Source organism: Fusarium graminearum, chromosome 2 (genome assembly GCF_000240135.3).
Source record: "Fusarium graminearum PH-1 chromosome 2, whole genome shotgun sequence".
NCBI classification, from domain to species: Eukaryota; Fungi; Ascomycota; class Sordariomycetes; order Hypocreales; family Nectriaceae; genus Fusarium; species Fusarium graminearum.
The window spans coordinates 7,971,121-7,995,668 of record NC_026475.1 but is presented as its reverse complement, the minus strand read 5'-3'; the positions used below and the strand labels follow the sequence as shown (position 1 = coordinate 7,995,668).

The window sequence follows — 24,548 nt, the reverse complement described above, 5'->3', positions numbered from 1 at the left end:
TGGAAATGATTGATGTAAAAAGGAGAATGATATTGTCATCACCAAACTGAGACACCCATCTCCTCATCTTACCTGTCCTGCTGACTCAGTCTCCCGTAAGCCAATCAGACACTATATTCTTATCTTATCACGGATAACATATTCCATGCGAAGTGAAGATGGTACAAGAGAATAAATATATTAAACTAGAATGATAGATGTTCATATACGGATCCCGAGTACTAATAAGATAAGGTACCGTCCCTTGCACATCTTAGGCTACCCACTACTGGGAAGAACCTTGTAAATAGCATTCTCCACTGCAACGGACCCATCCTCATCAATAAACCATCGAAGTTCACCTACAAACTCAGATCGCTCAACCCATTTGAAATCAGGGTGGCTAGTTTCCAAAACAGGTGCACTCAACCAATAGTTCTCTCCAAACTCAAGTGTTCGGGCCTTTGGGCCTCCGGTAAAGACTTCCATCCACTTGTCGTCGATTTGCAGTACACCTTGGAAATAGATGTAAAAACTATGACCTTCGCTGTTGCGAAACTGTACTCGAACATCAAGATGTCCAGTGTTTGTTTCTGGGTCGCGCTGATGATTTTATTGGTATGAGAAAATCCTCGTGATTGTGCACTACACATACCAAGATCCAGTCGGCACCTCCAGGTTGGAGTTCAGCCTCAAAGCCACTGCCTTTGATGTTGCCGTGCGTCAGAAAGGCGATAATGCGATGATTCTTGCCTTTAGCTTCGGGAATTACAACGGCTTTTGCGGGAGATGTGTACATCCGCATGGTAAAAACGTGGTCTAGAGATGGAGCCATGGCTGAGATGAGAGTTGTAATGATAAATGTTTGGATGTTGATGATTTCTTGGAGTCTTCAAAGTATGACAATTCCATGTCTCATATATACTATTCCGGACCCAGTAGTGTACACATCTATCACGTCTATTCGGGCTGTTGGCGGCTGATTAGAACCGCAGGGTGCTTACTCTGTTGACCCGTCGCTGTAGGGCAGACTATGTTGGATAATTTGGTACATCTTGGGTAATGGTTACATGGGTCACTAATCCGCATCCAAATAAGCACTGCAGAGCACTGACATTCAAACGTGACTGGCTGTGACGGTAGCGCGAAAGCACAAATGGGTGTCCAAGTACAAGGTTTATCCGGAGGAGACACTAATCGATAAATGTGTAAGCTCAAAATCGGGCAGATTACTCGTGCAGCCGGACAGCCCCCCCACTGAGTAAGCACTCCGATGCACACTCACAGGGTCGCAATAGCATCCGGTTGATAGCATAACTCACTGTATAGCGTCGAATATATAGCACAACTATACCCGGGAGTAGCATTCTCATAATTAACTCAAATTCGATAACTTCATCTACCATCAAGAGACATATCAAGTCTTTTAACTATGTCTACTCAGCAAACAGCGAGAACTCAGTATGTCCAGTCACCCAATGGCGCTAAATTCGCCTATCGCCAGATTGGTGCTGCCTTTGGTACACCACTCGTTGTCTTAACCCACTTTCGTGGCACAATGGACAAATGGGATCCTCTTGTCATTAACAACTTGGCTGCCAATCGTCGTGTCATCACGGTCGATTACCTTGGTGTCGGACTCAGCACTGGTGAAGTGGCTAACTCTATTCGTCAATCTGCAGCCGACATCTCTCAGTTTATCGAACTCATCAAGGAACCCGAGGTTGATCTGCTTGGCTTTAGTATTGGTGGCTACGTCGCTCAGATGGTCGCACTTAACTCTGATCCCACCAAGGTCAAGATTCGCAAGCTGATCCTTGCTGGTACCGGCACTAGCTACGGTAAAGATCTAGCCCAGTCAACGAACGATGATGTTGGTGCTGTTGCTGGCGTAAAGGATGTCAACATTGACGTCTTCAAGACTTTGTTCTTCCACAAGAATGAACAAGGCGACGCTGCTGCAGAGGCATGGTGGGGTCGAATCCACGAGAGGAAAGAATCTTCTTGTGGTGAGGAGGTTTCTCAGTGGTTGAGTAGTGGATACAAAGATCAAGGCAAAGGTATCAAGGGCCAGGCGACCCAGGGGCATGACTTCACCATGACTGCCGAGACAAGCGGCGGCGAGGATGGGGCATATGATCGTCTATCAGAAATCAAGATTCCTGTTCTGGTCGCAAACGGAAACGTAAGTGCAGACCACGAGAGCTAATGCGTCTAATTGCTAACATGAGACGTGCAGAACGACTACATGATCCCCACATCAAACAGTTACCTTGTCTACCAGAAGGTTCCGAAAGGCCAACTCATTCTTTATCCCAACAGTGGGCATGGGTTCCTTTTCCAGTATGCGACAACCTTTGTAAAGCACGTTGAGCTGTTCCTGGAAGGCTAGACGAGGGATGTAAGGCCACGTATGGGTTTAATCAGATATCTAAAGGAAGATGTTTATTTACTACTATGAATATGAATGAGTTTATTAATTCTTCTTTTTTCGTGAAAACGGTGGAGCTGACGGTTGATTATACCTCTGACCTCGAGGCCTGCCACCGCAGTGGCCGAACGCCTTTGTAATGTTTTTATTTATGCCATGACCCTAATACCACATAGCTACTAACTTAATCTTCATCAATGAGAGACATTTTCAATGCCATCCTTATATCTTTCGGACGAACGGCAGGAGTCCGTCCTAAGCAAACAGTAAAATTGGTTAAACCTATCAAAAGCATTAGCTAGTTTCAATGACATATGGGTCTTGAGCTTACACATGATCAATTTTTCTACGTCAACTTTCACCCTTGTTTCCCTCCTTGTAGGTGTCTTCCACTGCTCCTGCGGCTGTGATTTCGGATACGGAGGCATCTCTCCTGTGGCCAGACCCATTAAACCAACAGGGCAGTGCAAAGGCGCAGCTTCAGTATCGTATGAAACTGAAGCATCTTCAAAATCGTTTCCCGTGTCTGTCGATATATCAGGCGGCGTGACTGGATCCTCAAAGTCTGACCCGCTCGACTCTCGGGCTTCTGCGCGTTCGAACATGGCCATGTCGATGTAAGCTGTAACATAGTCTTTACTGGCAGGTATTATAACACCATAACCTCTCAAGGAGATTTCGATCTCGTCTGCGTCAAAGAAATCACCATCGTAATTAGGATCAATGATGCGCAGCTGCGGACTGAGACGAAGGTCTCGAACTTGTTCGATAGTTGGTCCAAATGGACCCATGGAGAAACCTGACAGTTCTGATGGCCTAAAGGTCTCGTTTGATAGTGACCGGTTTCCAATAGGCAACTCGCTGCCGTCGTAGCCTTGGTTGGGGTAGAAGAGTCCTGCGCCGCCAACGTTGGTGAAAGGGAATTTCCAGTTGTTTAACGTCGCCTCGCGGGGTTTCCGCAAACAATCACCTATTCGCTGAGTGATCTCGTCCCTTGTCTCGAAGTGCAAGCAAAAGCCAAAGACCTTTTGGTACCATGTAGGTGGCGAGTGTTTCATAGAAGCTAGAAGAAAGGCAGCTTCCTGTGTTGCTCTGTGGTAACGTCTTCCAAAGGTTGCTTCGTGTGAACTATATGACCGAGGACAAGACAGCGATGTGTCATAGGTGGCTCCGGGAAGTGGTGAGATGTTGTAACCTGGCGTCTGGTAGAATGAAGGTTGGAAATAAGAACCTCTGTCATGCGTAGATGGAGTCGAGTGGTTGTAATCATAGTACTGTGTAGTCGGCTGTGCATCGATGTTTTGGTCGAACATATTGTCGAACTCAAGTTCCGGTACGTAGTCGACCATTGGGAAGCCAAGGGAATTCACTTGGTCGGTAGTCAAGGTATAGCTTGTTGAGGATCCTGCTGGTGCTTCACTTGTGGACGGGACTGGGTTCATATCATGGTCCTCCGTTTCGCTGGTTTCATCAACTTCTCGAGTACTGGTGAGAATGTTGATGGTAGACTTTTTGATGTGCTCAACGATATCAGGGCAGTCTCCTACACCCTCCTTTTCGAGAATGACTGATGTAAGGCTGAGAAACTCATTTCCTATATCTTCTTTAACCTTCTCTAGCTCTTCGACCTTCTTTTTGAGGACGTCAATAGCCGACTCCTTCCGTTGCCGGTATGCACGCTGAGCCATTCGGTTTTGCATGCGCCGACGCTACTTGGTTAGTCGGGACACAGAAGAATGATGTCTAGGGGCTCGATGGACGAAGGCCAGGGGTGTGAGGTTCTCATACAGGTGACTTACATTACTGACAGATCCCACTACTGGTGTTTCCACGGGACGTCTTCCTCTTCTGGGCGCTGGAGGGGCGTCTCCTCCATCTTCGACACGACTGGACTCTCCTGAGCTTGACTCTGGGACGTATAAAGGAATCATGTTGTCTAGACTAGTATTTCTTATGAAATACTTATGTGGAAAATGGGGGAGGCGAAGAACCAATGTACTTATTGCCTTTGCCGACAGAGTTGACAGAAGAGCCTTGTGAGGAGTCTGAAGCTGTAGCTAAGAAGACCCAATATATCTGTCATGACCCCAAAGCATTGACAATCGAGATGTTGGAATTGCAGCCCGCAACGCCTATTAGATTCGATACCAACAACAGTTTAGCTCTATAATCAACCAATGGCTGCGGCTGAACATTTTGACTAAGGGATGACATAGCATTGTTTCTTAGTTCAAGACGCCGTGTTTCTCCACCAAGACACCGGCGTGCACCACTAGTGCTCGCCGAACGAATAGCCAACGCCTGAGAGATGCAGAATTGAACATATTCCCATGCCCAATAAATCCATTTCTGACTTAAGTACCATTTTTCAGCCTATTAATAAATCGGCGTTCTTGTGCACCCCAGGCAGTGGATCTTATCGCGAAGTTTAGGCTATTCTGAAGATTAAGCTGAGGACTTCATCTGGAAGAAACAGCATGTCTTGCCGCCGGCAGGGGACCTCAACTCATCTTATGTCAGATTTTGGGCGGTGGTCGCTGCAGAGGTGGCGCGATGGCGCAGCCCGGCGTCTCGTATCTTGAGACCAATGTTTCTCTCAACGAACCATCATTGATGAATGATGAGTTCCCAACTGGGTGCACAGCATTCCAAACTCATTGTTCTGAATCCAGCATCACTCGTCAGTTACCTATCACGACTCAGATAGGAGCTTGTCCTCCTTGCGGTTAGCATGGAACGATCTCGACCTGGAAGCAACGCACCGATTCTGAGGTTATCCTGCATCTTGTGAGATGCATTCAACAGTGGAGCCCGATGCCGACAAAAACCCGATTATACCCGACTCAGCCTATCGAGATGCCCGTTGCACCCATGGTCATGAACCCTCACTTATCGCATCCTGTAGCATCGACTACGTGAGGGGATTGTGCAATGCCCGACGGCATATTATTTGGTATCAAAGGTCAATGTTATTGTTCAGCATTAGATTGTGACTCTGTTCGACAATTTCCCATTTTCCGCGTTAGCCTGATAACAAATAGGCTAAAACTATCCCGTGCCAGTCCTAATATATTGCCCATTAATCTCACATCTCCAAAACAGCCCTGTATCTCATCTTGTTCATTTGTACAAGCTCAAATACTTCCCTGATCGTCTCAGCACCCTCATGCTTGAAGATCTGAACCATGGGCTTGATGCCATGTCGGGCTGAGAACTCCAGCATCTCATCGTGGACATTGCGGGAACCAACCAAACTCGAAAAGACGTGATATCCCTGGAAGAACATGGCTCCAGCACTAAGATTGTGTTAGATTTGAGAAGTCTATGGCAGAGGATTACATACGGCAGGCTCAGAGGTCCGTGTACAGGGGCAGCAAGAGGGACGATAACACCGTCCCTGGCGAGAAATTCCTTTGCCATGACACTGCAACAATCAAGTTAGTAAATCCTCGTGGCAGTAACGAAGAGCGACTGACCGATCCCAATCAGGATACTTAGTTCCGCAGATGACGAGAACATCGATGGGTGCCTTAACATCATCAAACATGTTGTCCAGGAGATGGAACTCCTTTGCACCAAGTTGACGTGCCTCCGTCTCCTTACTGGTGCTCGTGCTGTATATAATAACATCCGCACCCATCTTGTTTGCGTACTGAATAGCAAGATGGCCTAGTCCGCCGATTCCCAGGATACCTACCCTTTTCTCAGGGGTGACGGTAGCCTTGAGAGCAGCATAAACAGTCGCACCGGCACACTGAAGAGGCGCGGCATGCTCGCTGGCGAGGCCCTCGGGGATCTTGTGCAAGTATGTCTCCTTTCCGATATAATACTTGCCAAAAGTCCCGTTATCGAAGTCGCCTTCACCGAAGATGACACGATTGTAGCAGTATATGTCTTTTCCGGAAAGACAATACTTGCAGTGGCCGCACGCGTCTCGATGGAAACCACCACCAGCGCGATCTCCGACGTTGAACTGTGTCACGAGAGATCCCACGGCTTCGACGATGCCGACACCCTCGTGCCCAAGAGCTATGGGAGCACCCATCTGACAAAACGTGATGTCTGTATGGCATACGCCGCTATGTGTGATGCGCACAAGAATGTCATGGGGACCGAGGGTAGTCACCTTGACGGTGGTTGGGGTGAAGCCTCCATTACCGTCACCGGAACGATAGACGGTATACTCGGATCCAATAAGTTGTTGAGGCATGATGGTTTAGTGATGGGGATTGTAAAAGAAGAGGTGAATGATAGAGATAAAGGACAAGGTTGATAATCAAGGGAGGGATATTCAAAGTCTCAAGTGTCATGGATCAAAAGCTTTATAGCTGTCAAATAATACATAATTACGTTGGCATTGGCTATATTTCTAACCAACAATCTTTTTCATATCTGCATTATCCTTTTCCCCCGGTTGATGTTAGTAATTGTTGATGACCGGGCAAATTACATAGTGCAGATTTCGCAGTTGTCGAAGGACCTTTTTACACTGGAAAATGGTCTGTCCTTGTCTGGTCTAGTCACGGCGCCAACACTAATCACCCCGTCTTTGATGTTCAGTAATAAATTCCGGGCCAATAGGAACAGCGTCAGCTGCAGTTGCATGCCAGTTAGTGGAGGTTACATTGGGGTATAACAGCATTTGTGTAAGCACACCACTGGAAGTGCTCAGTAAGCTCAATGCTGCATCGCAGAAACGACATGGGGGTCTACAGAACGACGGGATATCCATACATATAATTGAGGCAGACAGCCATTCTTATTCCCATTTGACCAGCCATCATAACACATTTACATCATATTCCATCATTCTTCAAAAATGTCGTCACCATTTAAAAACATTCTCATCGTCGGAGCTACGGGCTCTATCGGCTCTATTATGCTAGGAGCCCTGACCAAAGAACCCTCATTCCAAGTCAGTGTTTTGCAACGCTCATCATCCAAGGGAAAGCTCCCTGCCAACGTCAAAATCATCACAATCGATGATTCTTACCCTTCTGATGCCCTGGTCTCAGCATTCTCTGGTCAAGACGCTATTGTCAACTGCATGACATCTTTGGCTGTCAGTGACCAACTGCGTTTCGTCGATGCTGCAGTTGATGCTAAAGTGAGACGCTATGTCGCTTCTGAATACGGCCTCAACAACAACAACCCCGACGCCAGAGCCTTGAATTCAGTCTTTCGCGAGAAAGGTGAAGTCCAAGATTATCTCCGGTCCAAAGAATCTACTGGCTTAGAATGGATGGCCATCGGTTGCGGCATGTGGCTCAAGTGGAGCGCACTCCACGACTTCCTCGGAATGCACATCAAGGAGAAGAAGTTCGTGTTCTGGGACGATGGTAATGGCTGGTTCAGCACCACTACTGAGGACAACACCGCCCTGGCAATGGTGAACGCCTTGAGCAAGAAGTGGGAAGAGACGAAGAACAGGGTCGTGTGGCTAAGCGACTTTGCCATCACTCAAAACATGCTTCTTGAGGCCATCGAGCGTATTAGCGGCGAGAAGATGACTGTCGAGAGGGTTGAGAGTAGCCAGCTCATCAAGGAGAAGCAGGCTGCAGTAGAAGCGGGAGACCCATATGCCATCTACTCACTGATCGAGACCGGATTCGTTACTGGCAAGTTTGGGAGCCATCTGGAAAAGGAAGGAGAAATCATGAATGGCATCTTGGGGTTGCCCAAGAAGGATTTCGATGAAGTGGTCAAAGTGGCTTTGCAAGCTGTTGCCGCAGCGTAGTTCGGATTTTAGAAAATTGTAATCAGGACTTGACTAGTTAACGAGGATAATGACATGGATCTATTCTTTACGCTTTTGTTTGTACTTTTATTAGTAACTCATGTTAAATTGCCGACTATATAGTTTTGTTAAATACTGTTGTAGTATTGGTCTTTTACTGTTAAGCTCATATCTCTGTAAAGATCGAATGAGTGAAACATTCATAATTTTGTTAAATAATTGTTTGTGGTCATATCCTTGACCTTGACGCTGCACTCTTAGGGCCATATTATCATTATTATGGTTCTCTTAAGTTATGGTCTTTGAAGATCAAACGTATCGTCATATCATCACGAACAGTATACACAAATTAATGTTAATATCTGAATCCCTTCATGAATTATTTCTCATCACTTTTAAGGGCTAAATATTCATTGAGAATAATCCTTAGACTATATTAACAACTCGCTAAACTAGGTACCTCATAAATCCCTCGAAAGAATCCCCGACTTTTGCAGTGGCAGTAATCCGGCGTTAAGATACATTGACTCGAGAAAACCCTTGTCCTCCAGCAAACTTAGCTCTTCGTATTCCTGCGGCACACGTGAGTTGAAATAGTCCGATGGAGCGAATGTGTTGCTACCAATGTTAATGTTTGGAGACTCTAGATGATTCGTCCTGTCTTCTGAAAAGAAGTTGAATGAAGTTTGGTCTTCTTCGAGCCATGGAAGATCCGGGTTGAATGATATGTTGGATAATCCTCTGGCTTCCGGACTCTCGTCGACGAATGGCGTAGAACTATTGATTATTCCCAGGATGGTAGATAGTAGTCGTGCTTGGGTGGATAAATGACATTCATTTTCGCTTTGGTAGTCTGGCGTATGAGACTCCTGACTAACCATTGATCTGCTTGCGATGAGGTACGTCGTGTTGGCCTGATCAAGTACCGAGACTGCTTGCTGTTTCAACATGGTAGGTTCATCGATGCCTTGTTCGAGCAATTTAGGTATGAGCATTGCCGCATATGCAACCATGTTATGCGCGTTATCCCAAAGATAGTAGATAACGTTCATCTCGCCGAAATGAACTGCATGTTGCAATATGCCGAAAGCGCTGGAGAAGCAAATACAGGCCGCCTGAGCTATTTGATCTCCAAGTAAAGGCCTATCGTCTGATTCCAATAGCATGTGGAGATGAATGGTGTTAAAATAGAGGCACATGTAGTCGCGGTGAAGAAGGGTGATGGGTCGTTGCAGAGGCTCCAGATAGGGAACTATTCAACTATTAGCTCAACTTCTTAGGCCACAACAGGTCTCTGGCTCACAGTTCGAATACACGGTACACCATTGGTCCCTCCATTCATTAATCTGGCTGTGGAATGATGTCATGACATTTTGAAAACGCTCAAAGTCGGCAACGGTTGTTGGGTAGGAGTTATGGTGTTCTCCGAATTTCTTCATGCTCTCATACACATCGCGAGCAATGTGGGTCATCTCGTGGCTTTTGATAGATGTGCAGTCGCCTAAGCGATAGCTGAATGGTGTCAAGTATATCCAAGTCCGGGATATTGGCTTCCGACCAACGAGTGATGCATATCGTCGGCGCCTGTTGAAGTAACTCGATCTAAGCCTGAGTAAGCCTGCCAAGGTTCATATGTCAAATTCCAACGATGCACTGCACTTACATCCTCTCTGTATTTTGAAGGATAACCAAAACTCTCTTTCTGTCTCTTTCCTGTCGCGACTGGAGCTCAGAAGAGTCAAGAGTCTGTCCCCCGCCTGGCGTATCGTGGTGCATCACGTTCCATTCCGCATAGGCGGCCATCTGAGAGGCAAAACCAATCAAGATGGCTCCTCTCTTATCATTTTTATCTTTCCAGTGATACATGCAGATGATAGCCCAGATGTTCTCGATTGCAGAATCGCATTGCAAAAGAGCTCTACCCAGTAATGCTTCCGAGTGGTCTCTGATTGTCCTGTGGGACTGAGGCTGGAATATCCTGGAAGAGATAACTAATATCATTGTAAATAGCAAGCTAGATCGACTTCTTGTGTACGTAAATGAGTACAGCTGTGGATCTAGGAGCCCAGCAAGACAGTTGAAATGTTCGAAGAACCTATTTGATCAGTGAGTAGAATTCCTAACTCTGTGGTACACATACCCCTCGAAGAGAATTTGAGCAGATGGCCTACTAATCAGCCCCATCTCTATAGGGTCATGGTTTTTCGTTAAGTTTGTTTTCTGGTCAAAGGTCCTCATAAACAGATCGAACTGGCTGGAGGATTCCGTTCCAAATGTTGTTTCTGCATCGAGAGCAGCACGCAAGGTGCCTGGCGTAAATGGTGACTGGTCAGATCCTGAAGGCGCTGAATTTGAACCAGAACCTTGATTCTCGAAGCCGAGTCTTTGGGTGTTGGAAAGTAAATCAGGCTCTGGGACATTGACGTCTGTTGCGTTTTGGAGATCTTCCCTGCCAAAAGTCAACCGTTAAGTTGTTCATCTTCTCCCCTGCCTTAGCAAACCTTTTTCCTGTTATATCTCTGCGCCATTGACCTCGCCTATGTGTTTCGTATACACATTGTTTCCCTAACCTGTCACAGCGATCACATGCCGCTGATACTGGATTCGAAACAACACATTTCATCTTGGCGCGTCGACATGGAGTACAAGCAACCCCTTCGGGTCTGAAAACTATCAGCGTCTCACATTACCCTTTTTTGTTTAGTGATATCAAACCTTCTTTGCAGCTGTGAATTCGTTTGGTCTTCCATGGTTTCACTTGGTGTTTATCGATGTCACGATTACGAGGCGAAATTTCGTATTGGCGATACGCATTTTAAAGATTCCATAGAGCCCAGCATTTTAGCACCCGATAGCAAGCGCATATTCGCAAGATGACAGAAGGTGCAAACGCCAACGACAGATTACTCAACCTCCGTCGCGATAGTTGTAAATTGTGGCCACAGAAGCATTGCCTTGTAGGGCTGAGGCTATTGCAATAGCTGGTTCATGATCAGTAATCACTGTTGGCTTCATTTGTATGCTACGTCATAGTATTGGTGCAGTACGGTCACTATGGTGGTTTTGTGAAACCCAAGAAATGATTATATGTCGTGATACTATATTAGTCAGTCATAGACCGGAAGACGTATAAACCACGATGCAAGTGTCGGTTACTGTTGACATTCTCTTTCGGGCTGCTTATTAAATGGGGCCGGGTCATGGGTCATAGGTCATAGCGTATGGGTTACATCAGCCACTGTGTCTCGATCGTGGTATCATCTTGCGATACTGACTATGGGTTGCCATGTCCAGCATCGAGATTAATATGAATAACTGAGAGAACACACTAACACTCACTCGAGGGTAAATATTCACTTATAATCGTGGTGGTGGATTATTAACAATTGTTCCATGCGACCACCATCTTCGCAGAAAACGCTGACTGACCACTCCGCGTCTCCGTATCCCCTCATGGATTATTGATAAGATGACCGATAACGATACGACTATCTTATCGCTATCGCTTAGCTCGTATCTGGCTATCGGTATCAGCATAGGGTAATAGTAAAGATATGAATGTATCACGATTTCATCTATTCGTTCGTGAAGGATGAGGTAATTGGATAATACTAAGATTTACCTCTGTTACCAAATTTAATCATGTGCTCCAGATTTGAAGTGACGGGAAGCCCGAGATGACAGGACAATAGTAACTGGGTAATACCTCGAGTTATGGTTGTGGGTAGGAATCTAAACTAGGTACCAACAGCAGAATCTGAAAGATATGTTTCAATCATTTTTCACGCCACATTAAAAATAAAAGACATGATTATTATTACCATATATTCTGGTTAGACCCTATCTTGAAAAAAATAATCAGGCTATCACCCCAAGAGGCTCAATCCTCTCTTCCCACCACACAGATTTCATCCATGCCCACGAACGTGGCTTCTGCCCTTCGTCATCAGCCAATAGCCGGTCCACATCGATACACTTATACAAGATACCCTTGCTAAACTTTTGTTTAGTAAACGTACTAGCCTCTCTTGTTTGGGCTCCGGGATCAATGGGCCAGCATACATTGATCCTGCTATTCTCGGGAACATTGCAAGCAGAATCAAAGACAGGATCCTCGCCCCTCGAAAGATCCAAAGATGCCTCGTCAAACTCCCCCTCTTCCATTCTGATAATCACTTTAATCATGGCTCCCTCTGTCTTAGAGCACCAAGGCCCTTCTTTGCCGCTTCGTAGTATCAAGTTAAGTGCCCTGCGTCGCCAGAATGCGTTTCGATATTTCTTAGCTGTGTAATACAGAGGATGAATCACTCCAGTCTCTGGAATGAAGGATGGGAGTTGACCCAATGAACTGATCAGTGGATCGGCTTGCAAATCTCTACTGAGGAACAATGCTTCTAGCGTTGAAATGATTTCCTGGAATTCAGGGCCGTAGCAGTCGTAGCCGGTCTCACGAGGATCCAGGATAGTCGATGTATGGGCCAAAGCAGTTAGACATTGAGCGCGAAGAACTACTAGTGATTCGTGCGAGTTCGCGTCCCATGTCAAAGGAAGTTCGTTTTGCGATAACCATAGCTTCAAAATCGCGAGTTGACGACCCTGCTCAATGAGCATCTCGGGTGGAATTGTTCGACGAGTGGTGTATTTGTAATTAAATGCTTTTGCGTTGAAGTGGTAGCATGAGTGCAGAATTTTGAATAGCGCCTCGTCCGGGGGAAGTGATGTGACCATATTCGTTGTAACTGGTGAAAGTGCGGGCATTTCCGGAGGGTGGCAGATCCCATAAGTAGCGACATGGAGATCAAGCTTCTGTAATAGTAGCGACAAACTCTCGGTATCTACATCACCAAACAGCTTTTTGTCTGTCCGAGATAGCATGACAGAAAATGCCCCCAAGAGGTGTAATAGGCCCTCATCCAGCTTCTGCTGTATGGCTTCAGAGAATGCTAGAAATAAACAAGCTACGACGCAGGGGATAGGTTCGTGTTGCACGGTAGCTAGATCCTTTTGCACCAGCCTCAAAGCCTGTGTATACCGCTTTGTAGTCTCAATGCCAGAACAAGAATTGTCGACTTGGAGAACATATTCGCTATATGATGCTCCGAACGCCTCGGCTGCAGCTCGCACTGAAGGAGTGGTATGTACCAACTGAGGTACAGTTCGAGTCCAGAATGATTGTTCCATGTCACTTCTGCCACGCCGAGGGCTCTGTACCATGACGCCGCAGGCGATGTCGACAAAGGGACTTAGAAGATGATAAGGGTCAAAGGAAAGAACTGTCAAAGGCGAAGCTGTGCGTGATAAAGTTGAAGAGGATGTTGAAGACGACGGTGAGGCTGATAATGGTACTAGCGATGCTGTTCCCTGAATACCAGGCAGGGAGTCCACAATGGCTCCCCGAGGATAGCCTTTACATTCGCGCTTGGAAGACCGACAGCGCTGGCATGTAGGTTTAGCTTCATCGCACTTGATACGTCGGGCTCTGTCACTATAGTTAGCTCGTTTACCTTCAGGGGTCACAAAGTGAGGCCATACTTGCAGGTGTAACAACCATATTTAGACTGCTTTACGTTGGTTCTCGTGCGTTTGGGCTTTTCGGCATCGTCCAATGACACTGTCATTTTGGACCTCTTGACAGGAAGCACGGTCGCGAGAAAAAGACCGAGTAAAACAAAGACCGAAAAGCTGAGATAAATGAAGTGTCATCGTGAAGCCTGGAATGTCCCCCGCAAGGCTGATCGAGGCTGTGCAATGTAGCTGTACATAGCATCAGCATGGAATTACCCCATACAGTAGGTAGTCAAGACATGTCAGCATGTCAGCATGTCGGAGAGTTGGGACTCCGGTGGATCAAAGACCGAGAAAGCTACTGGGGCAATTTCGACAGTCATCCAATAGAGTCCCTCTGTAGTTTCCCCCTGGCTTACGACGTTTTGAGGCTTGGGCAAAGACCGACTTTGAAGGATTCTAGTACAATTCGGTCCCTGAAAACCTCGTCAATATCTAATTTCCTTTGTGCCAATTTCTATTTTCATTGGCTGTTCGCGGCTCCGCATTTTTGATTCATTGTCATAGATATAAAACACAATTGCTAGCATAGAACACTCGGTCTTTTATCCAATCACAAACCTGGACAGCCTCTTCCACAGTTTGCAGCAGAAGACCAAGAATAATGGAATTGGCATTGCAAGACAGATGGAATCTTGGAAGATATATATACTCAGGTAGATGAGTTTGTCATAGATTCGTTGCATTCTTAATCACTTCACTCATTGTATCTTCCGATACCGATAAGTCATACCTCTGCAACTGGCATCTACTCTCAAAATGGCCGGAGAAGAACCCATATGTGTGCACATCTCCAAAGAGTGCCCAATTGAATATACCGTGTATGGTTATCGTCCCAGCCTTTGGGTCAACACTCTGCTGGTGTCGCTTTTCACAATCACCCTTTTCGCAAACATCTGGCTCGGAATCCGCTTCCGCATCCGCGCCTATGCCATCGTCCTCGCTCTAGCCTGCTTGGCTCAAATCGTAGGCTACGGCGCTCGGATCGGGATGTACTTCTTACCCTTTAACGCCATCCCCTTCCAAGCCCAGGTCTGCTGCCTCATCATTGGCCCAGCTTTCAACAGCGCGGCCGTGTATCTCATGCTCAAATACATCGTTACACTGTTCGGCTCCGAGTGGTCCCTGCTGAAGCCGAAGCTGTACACTATCATTTTCATCGGTGCAGACATTGTGTCATTAGTCCTGCAGGCTGCAGGGGGTGGAATCGCAGCGACCACGGCTATTGGCGATGACGATATGCTGAATCTCGGAAACAGCATCATGATGGCTGGTATCGCCTTTCAGGTGGTTACCTTATCTGTGTTCGCATTGTTGGCCACAGCATTCTGCATTAGGCGTGTGCGAGCTGTCAAGTCTTACCCCCTGAATGGCAATGCACTCAAGACCTGGCAGGGCGCACGATTCCGCTGGTTTGTCTGTGGTTTGTTTACCGCTTTTTTGACAATCTACATTCGTTGCGTGTATCGAATTGCTGAGATGAGAGGAGGATGGGGTAACAAGCTCATGAAGGAACAAATTCCTTTCATTCTTCTAGAGGGACTGTGAGTACCCATAATCTAATTAGCATCTTGAAAACTAACAAACCTTGTTGAAGTATGATTCTTATTGCAACATTGGCACAGACTATCCTGCATCCCGGGCCTTTCTTCCCTGCTTTCACGAATAAAGAGTGTCGGCTTGGTAAGACAATTGTATCTCACATGCGCGATCGTTTGCTAATAATCTTAGATACACTCGACTCATGCACTGAGCTGCCCATCGTACCCAAGTACACAGTGTAGCTGGAATTAAGGTAGAAAGGTGATGCCATGCTGATGTGCTTGGTCCTGAGCATGTGGAACTGGAGCTTCGAACATACAATCATTCTTATCAACGGGAAATGTTTGGATTGGTCATGAATTCCTTGTATGTTGGAGCTACATAAAAACATAAGCTATTAATAACTTGTTGTTCCAGTGTAGATATACTAGTGGATTTCATGCAGTAGTGTAAAGCTTGATAAGAGCACGGGGCATAAACAGAAACAAGAATGTTCCCAGGCCTGTCACCTTTTGTGGATAACATTGATCATCAAAATAAGCCAAACGCATATCAATCAGGAATCATCAACATGTTTGCACACTTCTTGTCCGCCACGACTGTCGGGCTTTCCGTGTTCAGTCCAAGTTGGTCGCACAAATAGTCTAAATGGTTTTATCGAAGGGTTTGATCAAGTCTCAACGCATCACGGTTCCATCATAAAATCAAGCTAATGCGGAAAATTGGTGAGTCAGAACTCAGACCAACAGGAGGCGTTTTTAGTTCAACCACGGCTTACCAGTGACACTAACGCACGTTTGCTGTGGCTTACTTGATATCGTATTAAAGTGGTCAAACTCTTATGATTTGTTATCCAGGAGTATGGGACAATAGCCAGGGAAAGATAACGTGATTTGCACTAAAAGTTGGCTTCCGAATGTTTTGACATGCGAGTGGATGACAAGTTACGGAAAGTGGAAGTAGTCGAACAACACAGCACCAATTCAAGATAGTGGCTTACAGAATACGGAGCTTGTGCTGTGCGTGCGTTGTTCAATTGGTTGCACAACTGCTGGAAGGCCTCGATAATTCTAGAGCATGAACTCAGCATCTCCAAGTTCTGTGTTAGCGAGACCATCCATCACACATCTGCGACTCATCGGATCAGGAAATGAAGATTGATGCCTCGATTTCATTACGTTAGATGCTCTTCAATTCATCGTAAGATAATCAATTACCGCAATATGGGATGCGTGGCGTTCTGGCCTAGCCCAGAGAACTCTGTGTAACGGTTCCTACATCAAACTATGGCCCTGATGGCGGCGCCACGACCGAAACTATCTGAGAGCTTATTGTGACAAGGCATGACAGTTGTCAGCCCAGACCTTTTGAGCAGGTTATATAAGCCTGCATAATGTACTCCAAAAGTCAGACGGCAGGCTGCAGACTGCCGTTAGAAGCAACTCGCCCGAAACAGTGAGATAAGATACGACATCGGCAATGACGGATATGAATCCTTTCAACGTTGATGTCTCATCTCATCATAATGATAATCTTTCTTTGCTGGTGGAATATGTATGGCAACATAACATTGGACGGTGAATAGACTGGACCATCGGGTCATCATTTAGTGACCGTGCTTTGAAGTGATTGGGGGATTTATCAGGCTGAATCTTGTCAGGCCAGGCCACACCCGGTTACACGACTAATGCAACTGAACGCCTCTTTGAACAGTCGAACCACTCTTCACAGCAAAAAAACAAGACCCAGCAGGCACTCTGTACTGATATTGTCTTCTGAGTGGTGGTATGGACTTGAAGAATATTTCGGTGTGTGGCCTCAATTGCTGTTGGAGACGACCTTTCTAAAAGTAGATATCGAGTAGATCAGTCCGAGGCTACACCAGAGCACATATGACCAAACTTTATTCCATAACATTGTATTTGGTGCTGAAATCTTTATGGCAACATCAGACCTGTGACATGCCGCACTGACGGTGCTATTTCAATGCTCATAAACTTAATGTATCGCGCAATAGCTACTTGCTTAAAGTATATCCCTGTAGCTGGCTAGGTTGATCCCTGCAAATATTTTACTTCTTCAATCGCCCGCAGTATTCCTCTGTGTTGGCGTCATTGCGGTCTCGATCATGATTATTATGAAGGGCTGCGTGGGCTAGGCAATAATAGTTGGTGAACCAATGATTGAATGTTTTCTCATTTCTCAGTTTGCCAATGATCCACTGCCGTGAAAGATCAACAGCCAAGGCCGCAGACCCAGCTGCAATAAGTGATTGTTTATTGGCGACAGCTCTTTTGAACGCGGGGCTGAACCTGTAGCCTGTACTGTATCTGCATATGTGATGTGGTAAGCCCACGCTAGCTTCGTCCAGAGGCTACAAGGGCACAAAGACCGGTCAACATGTTGGTGAGATTCAAACAGGTTGGGCTTACTTCACGTCGATGTGAGTTGTGAGGATCGACATCAATTCGAAATATGCCCAGATCAAGAGTTGATCAACCAGTTTTGACAACTAGCATGCTCGCAACCATTACCTCCCGTTAGAGTATGACTGCCAAGTAAAGAAACAAGTGACAAAGCGGACATCAGGTGGGTAGTTTAACACAGGATATTTGTCCTCTGGTCTTGGCATTTATTTTGTGTCGCTGCCACGCCTTGTAATGCTAAGCTTCTGTGCCTGGAAATCCCCCGCAAAGCCAGTACAACCGGTTGAATTCCTACTATGCAGGCCGATTTATAGGGCTTAGCGTGGTTTCCATATGTTCTGATGATTCATGATCTGACATATTAACTGGCGATCCTTCACATAAAGATCGTAAGAAATGCAACCTCTTATCAGATCACGCGATTTAGTTATGCACGCACCTTGGCAGCCAGGCAGCCTCAATTGATAAACCTGATGCCAAGGGAAAAGAATAGAGGGGAAACTACTGCATATACCCAATCGTCCAACCTGGTGTGGCGGTTTGGCATGGGAAGCGACGTTGCCTTGTCCATTCTTATTGGCAGGACTGGTAAGCTTACTTGCAAAGTGGTGTTACTTTAACTGGGCCAGAACTGCTCCCAACCTGCATCAATAATGGCTGCCGACCTGCATTAATATTGCATAGACACGAGCTAGATGGAAAATACGAGCTTATGGCTGAATTGTTGTGTCGCCATTGGTGGCCTGGTCTGTCCAACGTGTAAATATTGGGCCAGGGTAATTGGAAGCAGCATCATTGTAGGGATGGAGTCAGGACAAACACTTTGCCCATGTTGTTGTGTGATACTGCGAAACCGGTCCCGACTCGAGATATGGTCGGCACGCAGTTGTGTATCTCATGGCATGACAGACTTGGGCAGCTTGGATGAACCGAAAGCCTGGACCGCCAACTAGTATAAAGATGCCATCAGTTTCCCTCAGTCCATGAGATTCTTTTCCAGGCTTCAACCCACCGGCTCAGACTTCATCACCATTCTTTCAAAAACACCTTACTTTCAGACTTTGAACTCAAGACTTTCGCTTCAGCCGACAACATGAAGTTCTCTGCTGTGATTGCTCCTCTGCTCTCTCTCCCTCTGGTATTCGCCAGCCCTGGCGGAGACTACGGATATCATGAGAAGCCCAAGACCGTCACCAAGACTGTCACTCACACTGTCACCAAGCCCATCTACAAGCCCCCGGTCACCAAGACAGAGACCGTCACCAAGAAGTACCCCGTGACTGAGACGGTTACCAAGTACAAGTGGAAGCCTCCTGTTACCAAGACTGAATATGTCACCAAGTGGAAGCCTCCCATCATCAAGTACAAGACTGTGACGGAGACCGACACCGTCACTAAGTACAAGTGGAAGCCTCCCGTCACCAAGACAGAGACGAAGTGGAAGCCACCAGTCACCAAGACAGAGACAAAGACTACCACAGAGACCAAGTACATCCACAAGCCTCCTGTCACCAAGTACAAGACCGAGACTGTCACAAAGACCATCACCGTCAACAAGCCAAAGCCTACATACCACAAGCCCGGTTACGAGAACCCCGGCTACGGCGATGGCGGTCACAAGAAGGAGTACAAGGCTTAAGTGCTCAATCTTGGCCAACCACAAAGACTTCAGACCAAAGATTGTCACTTCTGGCCTGTTGGACTTGGTTTAAAATTACGGATCATGAGATTACATAACACTCCTTCTAATTTTTTAATGTCTTTTTTATGTTGATATTTACGGATTATTCCCGCTACAGGATGAGCTAGTGGAACGGAATCAAGGTGGCGGCTTGGTCGCGACGGCGAGAGGGTAAAAATGGTGGTCATATTCTTCGACACATTCTTTCAATAGGGGACATAGCCGCGGCATGGCAGCGACTAGAGTTATCTATAGATTTGAAATAACTTCAATATTATTGTGTTTTGCTGGAATTGTATCATTCCCTATGATGACCTGTTGACACTGTTGTTGTGATGTTAGGGCTGAAGCCGGAGAATAAAAGTGACCAGGGTCTCCAGAGGCCAAGACACATTAAAAGACCAACATCCACATTCAATGAGCGTGTCGTATTGTGGATGCCTACTCCGTTATCGAGAATTAAGCATAATGTGAAATGGGCCTTCCATTGCTCTCGAAGAAAGCTCAAGGTGGCAACTTGAGCGAGAAGGGCTTCCACGTCAAGGGCAGAATTAGATATGCAGGGCGAGGCTCCCCTACAGAATTTCGGTCAGGGTTCTTATTTCTACTAGAATCAGCAAACCAATAAAGTTCCCAGTAGGTCCGCAGGGACACATTTTAACATTCTCGCGCCCTCCCTTGTTATCTTGTGTCTGCAAGGGATACAGCATCTGTCCTGGGCCAGCCTGGTTTACACATTTTCCCCTGAAATCCGAGACATGTGTAAGGACCTAACCTCCCTTTTATAGTACTAAGATACCGTAACCCCGCCACATCCATTTTGTGAAATATATGGCATATGTCACCTCAAAACGCAGCCATTACTGCTCCCACTTCGTATTGTGATTCTCAACTACACCACTCGGTATATTTTGTGCAGTGAGAGGTTATTTTAATCAATCGTGGATCGAACCACGACGGTCGTCACGATGCGGGACTTCAACGCAACTCCAAAAGTGACTCTGTCAGCTATTCTCAATATGCAGATAATCTACAGAATCGCCATCATCATCTTTGCTTTATATCTATCATTCTACACTCTATCATTCTTTTCGGGTCTCGAAATGGGTGCCCCAGTATGGAAATCCGGTTCTTTGCAGCCCACCATGCCTGTCGAGAAAGATCGTCGATTTGCTCTCGTCGTGCCTCTCACCAATCCCAGCCCCAACGCATGCAAGACGATTTTCTCTGCGCTTGCTCTAGGCTATCCGAGTCCTGTCATTATCAATTGGGGAGTGGACTACCACGATGTATCCCATTGGAGTCTTGGTAGAAACCTCCCCAAGATCCCTGGCATGGTACACTATCTCGATTCAGTAATGCACCCTAACGCTACGGATCTGGAAAGGTTGGAGGAAGACGACCTGGTTCTCATGGTGGATGCTCGAGATGTATGGTTTCAGTTGCCCGCAGAGGTCCTCCTCAGTCGCTACCATGAAATTAACAAAAAAGCCAACGAAAAGCTGCGAAAGCAGTGGTCCGGATCAGGCCCAATGCCTATGAAGCAGACCATTATATCTGCTACCCAAAAGAAATGCTACCCAGATGATGTCGAAAAATTCGGCTACGATATAAGGTGCGACACTTGGGCTGAAAGTCCACTGAGGCCAGATCTCTATGGACCAGAAACCGACAAGAACGTTTCCGATTACTTCCATAACAGACCACGGTGGCTTAACGGTGGTATGCACATTGGCCCAGCAGGCGACATGAGGCGACTTTTCCGTCGCGCATTGGCTGACATGGAAGCGGCGATCGGAGAAGGTTTCCCTGTGCGAAGCGATCAGGGACAGTTCGGCAAAGTGTTTTGGAAGCAAGAAGTCTGGAGGGAATGGCAAAGAAAGAACCTGATGCACAGTGACATATTGCAGGAAGTGGTGGATGAGAACCTCGAATACAGCCTCGGACTCGACTACACTCAGGAGATATCGTCTCAGACCAAGTTCACCGCCGTCAACTCGACGATCGATCTTTATGACGCGGACTTTATCCCATTGAGTGACAAGGAGGCTATAGAACGGCATACCGAGGCTATAGGTATATCACCAGTCCGAATAACAGATGTACCTAACGATGTCAACATCTCTTGGAACCCACTGGCCGACCTTCACAAGAGCGCAACCTGGAGCGAAATGCCTCTCTATGCCGACTTCGCCATCGGTCACGTACCAGTAATTGTACACCATAATGGCCACAAAAGGCGACGTGAGACATGGTGGCATAAGCCATGGTATCATCAACGGCTCAGAGAGCTCGTAAGACCTCGACTGAAACCATACCCCATTGATGAACCATTGGCAACTATCTGGGATGGAAATACCCAGTTCAGGTATTGGCGTTCGTTGGCTGAAGCAAGAGATAGATATCCTCGGAAGGCCAACACCACAGCAGATGGCAGGTTCGAAAAGATGGAATTTGGGGAGCTATGTCGATGGGAAGATAAGCCACACAAAGATGCAAGAGACACCTGGTGGGAAGAGGTGTTTAGAGACGGCAAAGGGAGGTTTAGTTAGTTATCTCAAGTTTCTGTATTCCTGTAGTAGTGACATAATGTATGAATATAATTGTTGTTATAAAGGCTACTGGCTATCCATGCGTGCGTGTCGGGATTAGAGTCCCCGAATGAAAAGACCTGTGTTTTGTGTTGAAATTTGTGCCGACTGGTCTGGAGAATTTACTTCATTCACATCACTTCGCTCTGAGCTTGTGATGTGGTTTCGATTTGGCGTATACACACAAGTCCTTCAATTTGGATGACATTGTCTACATGGAGAATAGACACGCAGTCGATGAGTTTATGGTTGCACATTAAAGATGGGAGAATAAATATATATTAAATTGGAAGTAGTATCGAAAGCCCATAATTATACCTGGCGTTAAAACAGTAGGAAATCACATGTAAAGAATGAGTGATTATACAAATGAACTAAACCTCGTTGTGGTTTAGATACCACGCAACAAACTTGACAATGCCCTGCTGCACCTGAGTCTTGGGTTTGTACCCGATGATTGAGCCCGCCTTGGAAATGTCCGCATAGGTAAGCGGCATGTCTCCAGGTTGTTCCCCTCGCCAATCAATAAGCGCCTTACGTCCCAATGTTCCCTCGATTGCACTGATGAGGTCGATCAGCGTGATAGTCTGTGACTCTCCGAGGTTGATGGCCTCAAACATTGAGCCTTCATAGTCGATAGCACCGAAGATACCATCGATGATATCGTCGATATAGGTGTAGTCTCTGATGGATGACCCATCACCGAAAAGTGGGATTGGCTTGCCCTGGTGGATGAGTCTGGTGAACTTGTGGATGGCAAGATCTGGGCGTTGACGGGGACCGTAGACGGTGAAGAATCTCAGACAGACACAGCGTATCTGGTAGAGATGAGACCAGGTGTGGCACAGTAGTTCGCCTGCTGATTTTGATGCGGCATATGGGGAGATGGGCTGTGTAGTTTTCTGAGATTCGGAGAAGGGGGCCTTTGCTCCCAAGCCATAGACACTGGAGGATGATCCAAAGACAAATTGCTTGACACCAAAGTCTTTGCAGCATTGCAGCAGGTTCATCGTACCAGTGACATTGACGTCAAAGTAAAGGTCTGGAACTTGAAGAGAGGGGAGAACTCCTGCGCGAGCAGCGAGATGAACGACAACAGAAAAGTCGTTATCAGCGAAGATGGCCGTTAAGGCTGGTATATCGCGAATATCGGCCTCGTAGACTGTAAGGTTGGGGTGCTGTAGAAGGCCTGCGAGGTTGGCCCGCTTGATCTCTGGAGAGTAGAACTCATCGAAGTTGTCGATAACGACAACCTTCCAGTAACCGTCGGCGAGCAGCGCTTCGACAAGGTGGGAGCCGATGAAGCCTGCACCACCTGTAACCAAGATGGATCGTCTGGGTATGGAGCTGCGGATTGTCGTAACGATAGTCATGATTGCGATTGGTGCTTCAAGTGTAGAGTTTGAATATTCTCAGCCCAGCCTTCAAACCGTCGACTGACAAGTGGATTATTAAATGGATGGGGCTTCTCCCTTGAAATAATGCCAAGCAAGGGCGCCGAAAGGACATTTCCACAACATTTCACCACGGTTGCCCCTTCTCAATGTCTCAGCCTCCATGTCTGATTGATACCAATAATGTCCAGTGGCATCCAGAACAGTCTTGTTATCAGCACAGTGCATTGATAAAAATGCATAGTGGTTTCCAATTTGCATAAGCCACGAAAGTAGGGATGGAATGATAAACAAGAACGTATTGGTCGACCTGTTATCTTTACGACAATTAGGTAAGAATGGAGATTGGTCTCACAGACCAGCCCCTTCATTTCCACATCGCACCCCTGAGACTTTAGGGAAGCATACCCTTGATCTGGGCATTGCGTTGGGTTTGCTATTAGATGTGGCAAGTTGCGCAAAAGTTAGGAAGATATCTAGACGTATGGAACATGATCCAGGGTCAGTAGTATACAGGTACTGGAAAATGAAATACCCTGATTTTGTCTCCAGAGGTAATCAATCCTCCCTTACAGAAGTCCATGGCATTTGTCATTATACTATTTGTGAGTAGAAAGTAGATACCGCCACACTTTAGAGTGCTGGGGAACAATTGATATGCGGTCCTCTGGGTCAAACAAAACATTCCAATGGACCTCTTGTTGTCAAACGATCGCTCTACATAATAGGTCTAGATGCAGATTTCGCCTTATGAAAGCATATGTGAGACTGGATACGAGAGGCATCGTTGTCTTTCTTGTCTAGCAATCTTCATGATAGCATTCTTGTCCCGTCATTTGAATCATGGAAAGATGACTTCCAGCAGGAACGGCACAATCGTCCTTGATTAGCTGTGACCATTGAGTTTCTTATTCAGTTCCATAAATTATGGCTGCCCAATATCCGGTATCTTGAAAGTCGCAAATCGTGTATTGGAGTAGTCTCACCGTTGGTCAGCTATCCTCCTTCTCAGCTGTTGACAGGTGCTTAGCTAGGTACACAACGCTAAAGACCCTGTTACATGAACTTATATTTCCTAATGTTTCTTAATCCGACTTTACGATATTCATCAAGGTGGACCAGTACTGGGAATTCTGGTGGATGTCTCACGCCGTACTAAACTATTATATCGCCATCAACTTTTTTGGCTTGCTTGAGACAGT

General features: G+C 46.4%; 12 protein-coding genes across 12 annotated transcripts; 5 read left to right on the top strand and 7 right to left on the bottom strand.

Annotated features, from left to right (window-relative positions):
- Positions 1 to 258: 258 nt before the first annotated feature.
- On the bottom strand, positions 259 to 814 carry FGSG_12527 (uncharacterized protein; the record flags this gene model as incomplete). The annotated part of the gene is made up of 2 exons (XM_011324444.1): positions 259 to 537; positions 635 to 814. The coding sequence occupies 2 exons, from the start codon at positions 812 to 814 to the stop codon at positions 259 to 261; spliced, it is 459 nt and encodes a 152-aa protein (XP_011322746.1).
- A 723-nt stretch (positions 815 to 1,537) lies between these two features.
- Positions 1,538 to 2,371, top strand: FGSG_03039 (uncharacterized protein; the record flags this gene model as incomplete). Its single annotated transcript, XM_011324443.1, has 2 exons — positions 1,538 to 2,164; positions 2,219 to 2,371. The coding sequence occupies 2 exons, from the start codon at positions 1,538 to 1,540 to the stop codon at positions 2,369 to 2,371; spliced, it is 780 nt and encodes a 259-aa protein (XP_011322745.1).
- A 233-nt stretch (positions 2,372 to 2,604) lies between these two features.
- FGSG_03040 (uncharacterized protein) lies at positions 2,605 to 4,341 on the bottom strand (the record flags this gene model as incomplete). The annotated part of the gene is made up of 2 exons (XM_011324442.1): positions 2,605 to 4,119; positions 4,210 to 4,341. 2 exons carry the CDS (start codon positions 4,339 to 4,341, stop codon positions 2,605 to 2,607), a joined length of 1,647 nt encoding a protein of 548 aa, XP_011322744.1.
- Positions 4,342 to 5,495: 1,154 nt separating this feature from the next.
- On the bottom strand, positions 5,496 to 6,620 carry FGSG_03041 (uncharacterized protein; the record flags this gene model as incomplete). Its single annotated transcript, XM_011324441.1, has 3 exons — positions 5,496 to 5,664; positions 5,754 to 5,834; positions 5,887 to 6,620. The coding sequence occupies 3 exons, from the start codon at positions 6,618 to 6,620 to the stop codon at positions 5,496 to 5,498; spliced, it is 984 nt and encodes a 327-aa protein (XP_011322743.1).
- Positions 6,621 to 7,229: 609 nt separating this feature from the next.
- Positions 7,230 to 8,147, top strand: FGSG_03042 (uncharacterized protein; the record flags this gene model as incomplete). The annotated part of the gene is made up of 1 exon (XM_011324440.1): positions 7,230 to 8,147. One exon carries the CDS (start codon positions 7,230 to 7,232, stop codon positions 8,145 to 8,147), a length of 918 nt encoding a protein of 305 aa, XP_011322742.1.
- A 461-nt stretch (positions 8,148 to 8,608) lies between these two features.
- On the bottom strand, positions 8,609 to 10,770 carry FGSG_03043 (uncharacterized protein; the record flags this gene model as incomplete). The annotated part of the gene is made up of 6 exons (XM_011324439.1): positions 8,609 to 9,399; positions 9,451 to 9,659; positions 9,811 to 10,125; positions 10,288 to 10,596; positions 10,649 to 10,684; positions 10,718 to 10,770. The coding sequence occupies 6 exons, from the start codon at positions 10,768 to 10,770 to the stop codon at positions 8,609 to 8,611; spliced, it is 1,713 nt and encodes a 570-aa protein (XP_011322741.1).
- A 1,235-nt stretch (positions 10,771 to 12,005) lies between these two features.
- On the bottom strand, positions 12,006 to 13,765 carry FGSG_03044 (uncharacterized protein; the record flags this gene model as incomplete). The annotated part of the gene is made up of 2 exons (XM_011324438.1): positions 12,006 to 13,626; positions 13,680 to 13,765. The coding sequence occupies 2 exons, from the start codon at positions 13,763 to 13,765 to the stop codon at positions 12,006 to 12,008; spliced, it is 1,707 nt and encodes a 568-aa protein (XP_011322740.1).
- A 706-nt stretch (positions 13,766 to 14,471) lies between these two features.
- Positions 14,472 to 15,702, top strand: FGSG_03045 (uncharacterized protein; the record flags this gene model as incomplete). The annotated part of the gene is made up of 3 exons (XM_011324437.1): positions 14,472 to 15,256; positions 15,310 to 15,395; positions 15,677 to 15,702. 3 exons carry the CDS (start codon positions 14,472 to 14,474, stop codon positions 15,700 to 15,702), a joined length of 897 nt encoding a protein of 298 aa, XP_011322739.1.
- A 1,623-nt stretch (positions 15,703 to 17,325) lies between these two features.
- Positions 17,326 to 17,886, bottom strand: FGSG_12526 (uncharacterized protein; the record flags this gene model as incomplete). Its single annotated transcript, XM_011324436.1, has 2 exons — positions 17,326 to 17,584; positions 17,789 to 17,886. 2 exons carry the CDS (start codon positions 17,884 to 17,886, stop codon positions 17,326 to 17,328), a joined length of 357 nt encoding a protein of 118 aa, XP_011322738.1.
- An 813-nt stretch (positions 17,887 to 18,699) lies between these two features.
- On the top strand, positions 18,700 to 19,654 carry FGSG_03046 (uncharacterized protein). The gene has a single exon (XM_011324435.1). The coding sequence runs from the start codon at positions 18,774 to 18,776 to the stop codon at positions 19,317 to 19,319; it is 546 nt and encodes a 181-aa protein (XP_011322737.1). The 5' UTR covers positions 18,700 to 18,773; the 3' UTR covers positions 19,320 to 19,654.
- Positions 19,655 to 20,329: 675 nt separating this feature from the next.
- Positions 20,330 to 22,013, top strand: FGSG_03047 (uncharacterized protein; the record flags this gene model as incomplete). The annotated part of the gene is made up of 2 exons (XM_011324434.1): positions 20,330 to 21,908; positions 21,979 to 22,013. 2 exons carry the CDS (start codon positions 20,330 to 20,332, stop codon positions 22,011 to 22,013), a joined length of 1,614 nt encoding a protein of 537 aa, XP_011322736.1.
- Positions 22,014 to 22,326: 313 nt separating this feature from the next.
- FGSG_03048 (uncharacterized protein) lies at positions 22,327 to 23,325 on the bottom strand (the record flags this gene model as incomplete). The annotated part of the gene is made up of 1 exon (XM_011324433.1): positions 22,327 to 23,325. One exon carries the CDS (start codon positions 23,323 to 23,325, stop codon positions 22,327 to 22,329), a length of 999 nt encoding a protein of 332 aa, XP_011322735.1.
- Positions 23,326 to 24,548: the final 1,223 nt, after the last annotated feature.

Excerpts from the sequence above, each read along its gene's own strand:
- FGSG_03046 (XM_011324435.1), top strand. The coding sequence starts at position 18,774 with ATGAAGTTCTCTGCTGTGATTGCTCCTCTGCTCTCTCTCCCTCTGGTA.